The sequence below is a fragment of the Rhagoletis pomonella genome, unplaced genomic scaffold, assembly GCF_013731165.1.
Source record: "Rhagoletis pomonella isolate Grant_MI unplaced genomic scaffold, Rhpom_1.0 Rhpom_scaffold_03953, whole genome shotgun sequence".
Lineage (NCBI taxonomy): Eukaryota > Metazoa > Arthropoda > Insecta > Diptera > Tephritidae > Rhagoletis > Rhagoletis pomonella.
Genome location: NW_023462504.1, coordinates 1 through 9,141, shown reverse-complemented (window position 1 = coordinate 9,141; position 9,141 = coordinate 1). Strand labels below are relative to the sequence as shown.

At 35.9% G+C, this 9,141-nt stretch overlaps 1 protein-coding gene across 1 annotated transcript; it reads right to left on the bottom strand.

The window, feature by feature from the left end:
- Positions 1–515: 515 nt before the first annotated feature.
- Positions 516–9,135, bottom strand: LOC118754472. Its single transcript, XM_036489349.1, has 2 exons — positions 8,544–9,135; positions 516–910 (listed from the first exon to the last, which is right to left on the bottom strand). Exons 1-2 carry the CDS (start codon positions 8,898–8,900, stop codon positions 875–877), a joined length of 393 nt encoding a protein of 130 aa, XP_036345242.1. The 5' UTR covers positions 8,901–9,135; the 3' UTR covers positions 516–874.
- Positions 9,136–9,141: the final 6 nt, after the last annotated feature.

Genomic DNA, 9,141 nt, shown 5'->3' with positions numbered 1-9,141 from the left:
CAGAATTTTTAAAATTCTTTCAAAGGGACAAAAAACGGGATCTACAAGTATATTTTTTGTTCGTCCGACTTTCTTCAACCTACGTTTCAATTTCTTTGTCGTAGTAACTGTCGGGTATCCTATATCGACTCTGGTTGAGATAGCATTCCGATTACGAATACAGTTTTTTTCAGCCGAATACCTTTCAAATCATTGGAATTAACTAAATTAATTAAGTAAACAAGTATTTACTTACATTTTTCATTTTAAAATCGCTCAAGTTTGTAAATTTTTAAATTTAGCGAACTTGTTTATTCAAATTATCGTCGACAAAAAATCCAACCACAATCATGTTTTCGTAATTGCAAATTCTTGCTGGCAAATTTTTCCAGCTTGAATTTGCAACTACTCTCCAAAACTAGTATTTCTACTTGTGATTTATTTAAATAAAACATGTGAAATTTAGGTGAAGCAGTTTAGCCGCTTTTAGCCGTTTTTTTTTTGCTAATTTAGCCGGTTGGTCCAAAAAGTTCTGGCAACACTGCACATATCCTGCATTCTTATAGCATAGTGCCGTTTGCGTTAAAATAAAAGCACATGGTCCTTTTCAGGGGCTTCAGCTAATGAAATTTCGGTTCCACCAAAGAGAGACACTACTTTGCGAATGGAAAGCCCTTCGCCTGATGATTCTAAACGGCAAAGCACAATTTTCAGTTGTATATCTACCGGAAGTTGTGCTGGACTGAGTTTATTTTTAAAAACGTCGTTATCCTTAATGATCTTTAAAATATAAGAAAACTCCACCGTTGTAACGCCCATCATTTAACAAAATCTTTCATTACCCATATTCTTCAACCCATATTCAGTTGATTTTGGTAATCCAAAGTGAATACTTCTACGATTTGCAGTTCTTCCTTCTCTTCTTCGTCACCTGAAACCAACATAGATACATTAAAATGTATATTTCCAAATATTTCACTTACTGAATGCCATCATTGAAAATTCTAGTGCATATTTTTCACATATGGCAGCAATAACGCTGGTTTACAGCAAAAATGCTCAGTGGATGCCGCTATCCAATTCCTATAAAGAATTGCTCGCTGATTCCGAGAATCGACTTAATTTTTTATTCTATGGATAAGATGTCAAGATATTTTCAATTTACCGTTATTCAGCTTAAAACAAAAAGTGGATACACTTAATCACGTATATCTTGCGAACCAATTTATCAATCTTAATATGAAATACGGAAAATGAAAGCTAACAAGATTCTACATAGGTATATACTCGTACATCACTTTTCCATACGTCAGACAGTTTCTGACAAATTAATGAATCATTCCAGATTTTTTTTTATGAAGATACGAGGAAACACTTCATTAGTAACTTGATTTGTTTGTAACACAACTGCAAAAATTTTACCAGAACCTAATAGTTTTTTAATTTTTCTCCTGTTAAAATTAGATTTTTTTATTTTTTTCATCAAAAAAAAAACTGGAATGATTAATTAATTTGTCAGAAACTATCAGAAAGTGACTTACACACGGTTTATGGAACATTTTCTTAGCTTTCATTGTTCGTATTTCATTTTCAGTTTATTAAATTGGTTCATGTTTTATGATGAATAACGGTAAATTGAAAATATATCGAAAACGTATCCATGGAATAAAAAAATAAATCGATTTTTGGAATCCGCGGGCGCTTCTACATACAATTTGGATAGTGGCGTCTGAAGAACAAAAACCAAATTAAAATTTGTGATCCAGTGTAATTTGTGATTTTTCACTCTTCCGCAGCATTTTAATTTTCAAACGTTTATGAAAGTCTTTTGGCGTAATCAGCTGAACAAGTTTAAATTTTATAGAAATAGCATACATAAAAAGATCATGAGGTGTTCACACCTCGCATATATTTGCTGTGCTGAAACAATACAACAGGGCTACGACAAATAAAACGGCGTATGAATTTCCTAATTAGCGTGTCTCAATAATGTGTTTATTTCATGTTTGATGATAAATTAATTGTTAAATATCAAAGTAGTTGTAATAAATACAACTTTTTTGTATTGTCTTATTTGTTATTAATAATATAATATGTAGGGAAGTATATCGTCGATTTTTTTGCAAAACCGCCCATCGACTAATTGCAAAAACCGCCAATCTTACGGCACTCAAATTTTACAGGAGAGCGGAACAACAGGTTTTTTTGAAGGCATTGCCTGGATAGGCGGTATTTTCTCTAGCAATTACTTTACAAAGCTGTTGTTTTAATACCGATTTTACGATTCTTATGCATAAATCTCAATGCCCGGAGTTCAGGGTTACCAAATCTCATTTTTGTCACAATGGCGATTTAGGCGGTTTGTTTTTCCTATTTATAAATAATTGTTCCTTGAGGCAAACGCGAATATGCGTCATAACTACGGTGACTATAAATATGAATAGAAAATGCAGGACAATTAAAAAATATATAACCTATACACTTTCATAAATATGTAAATTTACGTAGTATAAAATACCAAGAAAAAACAAACTGGTTATTAAAAGTGAAAGCATGGTGATTTTTGTTAAATATTTGCAATGTTTTTCAAGTCTATTTTTTTTATAAAAGCATGTTCATTCTTTAACCAAAACCACATAAGTCAAACTTTATACAGAATTTAGAAAAATTCAATAAATGTTTATCTACATATTTTACTTTTTAGCCTGAACTTTTAGAAAAATTCAGGGTATGCTGGTACATCGGTTATGCAATTAAAACCAGTGCAAGTTTTAAGTGGTTAAAAACTCGCGTTAATTTTTAATGATTTTTTGCCACGACGCCAGAAGTTATATATTTTTGTCAGAGGCACTTCAATACCATTCGAACTGTAGATCGCTTACGTTAATTGGGAGATTTTTTCATGAGATATTGATGAATAGCTCCGAAAAGTACCAAAAACACGTCTCTCGAAAAAATCTCGAAATGTCTTTGAAAAGAAAAGTAAACGTTTGTTTTATTTAAAATAACCGGCCGGAAAGCTGCAAACACAACATTAAACTTTCAACTTGGCCCAAGTGAAATAATTATAAAATCCATGTAAAAGCTCAGCTAGTCTAGACTTAATTCCAGTAACTTAACTTAACTTAATATTTTGGCCAACCTGTTATATGAGAAACTGTGTTGGCGGTTAATTAAAACTTAACTTACCGTAAGTAACTTAAGAACCTGTAGGTTTTAGATTCTTAAGTTACGGCCTTGCGGAAATTGGGAGCGGTGAGAGAATCAGGCTTTCCAGATTCTGGTTTTTGCATTTCTTAAAAATAAATGAACGCAAACATATTTTTCTGCATGCATTTTTCTGATGTGGCAGTTTAGGCAGTAAACTGTCAAACAGCTGAAAAAGAAAATACAAAAACAAAATATTTCCGCTTCTGGCTTAAGCTGACGTGTTGAGTAATCATTGATGATTAATTTAAGTCTAGACTAACTAAGCTTTAAGTTTTGTGTTCCACACGACAATCTGAAATGTGCTACTCTTCCCAGTGTTGTCACTTCAGAAACCAAATGAGTGGTAGATTGTTAATAAAAACTGTGGTATATCTCTAACACAGCGTAGTAGAATTTTTGTAAACATTAAACACATTTTATTGTGCGTCAAATTATTATTTATCAGAAACAATAACCAATAATATAACAAATACTAATTATTGAAACAAAATGAAGCATTATTGCATAAATACAGGAGTTCACTATTTAGTGCATTTAAGTTCAGACCCAGACTCTTGAAGTGCATATAAGTTAGTCTCTTTTACAATCAGCTCAATAACTGCATCATCGAAAAACGATCTGAAACACTCTATTGGTCTATTCACCATTTGAACATCTTCTACAGGATTTTCTAATGGTATGTCTTTTACACCAAATGGTTTTTTCCTCCATCGCAATGTAGACAAGTCTACTTTTTCAACGACAGGAATTTCTGAACACTCTGGATACTCTTCAGCACGTTCTTCAGTGGCGATAGCTTCTAACAAGTCGATCTCGATTTCCTCACCTTTCTCCAAAACATCTTTCAAATTTTTCTCTAAAAACTCGGCCTAATCTTCTTCGCACTCTTCATCAGAAGATTCGTCCCAGTCAAACTCCAGAACTGCTTCTATATCTGCTACACAAAGTCCTTTTCGTGGTTTGTTCATGTCTTCGATTTCAATGTGTTTGCTACCACCGTTGCCCAAAGTTGCTTACAAGCAACTTCAGTAAAGAAAAAAATATTCGCCGGCAACAATGCAACTTTTATTAAATATTTTACTACTTATTTTTCATTTCAATTCTGAGCGTTCAAACTGCGTACCTATTTTTTTATATTATGATTTTTAAGTACTTTTAATTATTTTTCACTTTTTGCACTAAAATTTCAGCACGCGCAATTCGCTCGACTTCACACTGAATAAAGCACTACAGTTATGTTGATCGCAACACAACTGACACTTTTTTTTGTTTTCTTTTTTTTTCTTCTAAGAACTGCAATTAATCAATTCGATGCGTGTTTTGATGAGTTAGTTCCGTTTGTTTCAAATAAAATGGTGCTGAAAATCAAAGTTGCTTATAAGCAACTTTGGGGTCAAAAGGGTTAAGGTATTGAACTTTAATGCAAATCAATAGACACCGAGGCGAAGAATTGCTAAATTGAGCGCAAAGGCATCATAAAAGAAGAAAAAAGCAAATTTGATCAAAGTACATGTGCGAGTGATGCAGCATTTTGCTGCATCGCACGAAAACCGGACCGTTGCCTATTAGGATATGTTAGGCCTTTCAGAATACAATAAAAAACACAATTTTAAGTTTCAATTGAAGGTTAGTTGGTCTCACAAAACTAAATTAATCGCTTTCAATCAGCTGGCCGGGCATGGTATTGGATCAAAGCCCCAAATTAAGTCCATGCGCATCACGTACGCATTATGCGTAAGGAACAGTATCTTTTCATATTTCAACAAAATTTGCAAGATGTAGTCGAAAAAATGAGAGCTTCTGCTGAAACACACTGCATATGTTCGCAAGACTGGATACAAAAGCAAAAATTTGCTAATTTCAAATGACCTCCACAATCCGCGGACATGAATCTCATAGAGAATTTCCGAAATCAACTAATAACAGTTTACTAAGTATCCAAGTCCGTAAAATCGAGTACATGAGCTGTGAAAGCAAACTAAGGATATATGTATAGGAGGATATTCTTCTTCTTCTTTTTTGGCGCTGTAACCGCCTAAGCGATTTTGGCCGAGTTCAGCAAAGCACGCCAGTCGTTTCTTCTCTGTGCCAACTGACGCCAATTGGAAACGCCAAGTGAAGCCAAGTCCTTCTCCACCTGATCTTTCCATCGCAGTGGGGGCCTCCCTCTTCCTCTGCTACCACCAGCGGGTTCCGAGTTGAATACTTTCAGAGCTGGAGCGTCGGTGTCCATTCGAACGACATGACCAAGCCAGCGGAGCCGCTGTATTTTAATTCGCTGCACTATGTCCATATCGTTGTAAAGCTCATACAACTCATCGTTCCATCGTCTGCGGTACTCGCCGTCGCCAACGCGTAAAGGCCCGTAAATCTTCCGCAAAATCTTTCTCTCAAACACTCCAAGAGCCGCCTCATCGGATGTTGTCATTGTCCATGCTTCTGCGCCATATACCAGCACGGGCATGATGAGTGACTTATAGAGCGCGGTTTTCGTACGTCGAGAGAGGACTTTACTCCCGAATTGCCTACTCAGTCCAAAGTAGCACTTGTTGGCAAGAGTGATTCTACGTTGGATTTCAATGCTGACATTATTATCGGTGTTAATGCTGGTTCCCAAGTAAACGAAATTCTCTACTTTCTCGAAATTGTAAATGTCAACAGTGACGTGGGTGCCAAGGCGCGAATGTGCTGACTGTTTGTTTGATGACAGGAGATACTTCGTCTTGTCCTCGTTTACCACCAGACCCATTCGCTTTGCTTCCCTATCCAACTTGGAAAAGGCAGAACAGACTTCGCGGTTTTTGTTTGCGATGATGTCGATGTCATCGGCATAAGCCAGCAATTGCACGCTTTTATAGTAAATTGTTCCTGAGCGGTTCAGTTCTTCAGCTCTTATTATCTTCTCCAACATCAGATTAAAGAAGTCACATGAAAGGGAGTCACCCTGTCTGAAACCCCGTTTTGTGGCGAACGGCTCGGAGAGGTCTTTTCCAATTCTGACGGAGCTGGTGGTATTGCTCAACGTCATTTTACACAGCCGTATGAGTTTTGAGGGGATGCCAAATTCAGACATAGCGGCGTATAGGCAACTCCTTTTAGTGCTGTCAAAGGCGGCTTTAAAGTCGACAAATAGGTGGTGAGTGTCGATCCTTTTCTCGCGGGTCTTTTCCAAGATTTGGCGTAATGTGAATACCTGGTCTATTGTGGATTTGCCAGGTCTAAAGCCACACTGTGTCCTTAAGTCTTTCACACAGTACGCTCGATAAGACCTTGTAACCTATGCCTAGAAGGCTGATCCCGCGGTAGTTGGCGCGAATGGCGGGGTCACCTTTCTTGTGGATTGGGCACAGCACACTTAAATTCCAGTCGTCGGGCATGCGTTCATCTGACCATATTCTGCACAAGAGTTGATGCATGCACCTTATCAACTCCTCGCCGCCGTACTTGAATAGCTCAGCTGGCAGGCTGCCAGCTCCAGCAGCGTTGTTGTTTTTCAGCCGCGTTATTGCTATACGTACGTAGGATATACCTCCAGAATTTTTACAGAGATACAAATAAGGTATGCCAAATCACATCCAGGAACCAAAAAAAGCAAGAGCTTATTGAACATTGTGTTAATAGTTCTTTTTTCTTGCGAAAATTGCTAAAAAGTTCTTAAAAATATATGAGTGCAAAACTGTAACATTTGCATTAATTTACATTTTTGTCTGCTGGTTTTATTATTGTTGTTGGATTGACTATGAGTTATGAGAGAGGAAGTACAGGTGTACCAATAAGAATATACAACAAAAGTATGAAAGTCGTTAGAACTTGGGAAGATAGCGATGGCTGAAGTAAAAAGTGTTACAACATGTTACAGTTTTGCCCGTCACTGTATATAATTATAAGAAAAATGTTGGAATATACGTTATTATTTACATATTTATGGCCACGAACTTTCCATCAAAAAATTTAAATTTTAAATAAAATTATATAAGGTCTTTCGAACGTACATAAGTATTTTCAAAATCACACATTTCTTTAGTGAAAATTTGATTTTCCACTGATAACACACTGAGACGATTTCACTTAGAATATTTAATTATATTCATCTTTCATCACCGGCAGTGCTATCAGGAAGGGCTGCCAAATTGCACATATAGTTATTTGGATTATTCAGTGAACATAAATTCGTCAAAGAAATTTCTTTTCATTCTCTAGCGCAGTCCAACCTTTGACCAAGTCATCCAGAACTTTGGTTTTGTCAAAAACGATCAAATTTCTCTACTCGCTGTTCAAAGACTCTTCCAAACCCTCAAAAAAAGGATATTGTTTAAGAAGCGGTAAAATAGTTTGCATATCACCTTTTTCAATAATTTGTGGGTCAAAATACTTTAACAGTCTTAAGTTGCTTTCAGCAAAATTAAACCATTTACGCATTTCATCACACAGTTTTATATAATATTTAAAAGTTTACATTCAACACTATGAATCTCTATATCACCACAGTTGCTCTCTTTGAATTTTTCAGTTTCAGCTGAAACTGCGATGCGATTCTTAATTTCGCCATACAAACAACTGTCACCTGAAATTGCGACGGAATTGCCTTAACTTCGCGAAAACAACTCTTAAAATTGCGTATTGTGAATTATTAATGAGTAAAAAGAAGAAAAAAACAAACGTCAAACAAGCAAGTAAAAACAAAGCAAACCTGACAAAACAAAACAACAACAAAGAAATAAACAAACTGTCATCGAAATTGAAATTGAGATGGTTGTGTAAACAGCTACAATTTCAGTTTAAAGTAGAGTATTGAAATTGCACAATTTGGCAGCACCTTCAGCTCTTCAACTAACACAATATTTACAAAAAATTTTTTGTGACTTTTACATTCATATTGAGGAAAAATTGGCTGGTCAACTTATTTGAAAGCAACATCTTGACAAACTAGGTTAATAGCGTCATACCAGTAAAATTGTGGTAGATTTTTTAAAATATGTGGTAGTTGTGGTAGAAGTGTAAAATTATTGAAAATGTGGTAGATCTACCACAATTGTGGTAAAGTGACTACACTGACTTTTCCACGCGAATAATGAAATGTGCTAGTCTTCGACGACTATAGTGCTACTCTTCATAGGGACCGAGGATATGTAAGGTAGATTTTATGCTCAAAGCAATTTTTTATGAGAAAAGAAAACATCTTAATTTTGATGGAAAATTTAAGTTTGCAAAAAAAATTCATTCTCTAAACTTATAAGTTTATCAATATGCACTTATGCTTGTTAGTTTACCTAAGAAACTTAAAATGTGCTGAATTGTACCTTAACACTAAAATTTTTTATGCGATAATTATTCTACTCCACAATAACACTCACCTTCGGCACATAACAATACAGAAACTTGTGTTCCCTATCCACAATCATGTGATCCATTTGCTCTTCTGTCAGATCATCTAACGTGTGTGTACTATGGCCCAACGTCTCACATTGTTTCTGTAAATATTCCTGTCGCTGTATATTTATCGTTTGTGTTAGCTCCAGGCCGTGCTGGGTGACTTTCACATTATTGTTGTTGCCATCTTCGAATGCACCACGACTGAGGTCAAACTGCTGGACACCAATGAAAGTTAGCCCTATCCAATAAATGAACAAGGATTGACGGTAGAAAATTGAATCCGCTTCCGCTGATGGCATGGTCAGCTTTGAATTCTGGTTCTGATGGCTGTCGCACATTCCTTGTGATAGTTTTGCGATTGAACTTCCCACTTCTCATGCAGCGCGGTGGTGGTGGTGATGGTGGTAGTTGCGGTGAAGTAACGTGTGACATCGAAATTCGGAATCGGTTAAACATTTGAGTTGGTTAAACTTTGTTAACACTTTGCGTTCTTACTTCTATGCACTATAAAGACCTTTGAACATCAAGTTACTGATTAACTTTTTATATTTTTGGACCGGCTTTTTCACTATCGACAAT

Bases quoted from the DNA above. Each gene is read 5' to 3' on its own strand.
- LOC118754472 (XM_036489349.1), bottom strand. From the start codon at position 8,900: ATGTGCGACAGCCATCAGAACCAGAATTCAAAGCTGACCATGCCATCA. The intron at 911-8,543 runs GTGAGTGTTATT...TGTTGGTTTCAG, and splicing joins TGTATTGTTATGTGCCGAAG to GTGACGAAGAAGAGAAGGAA.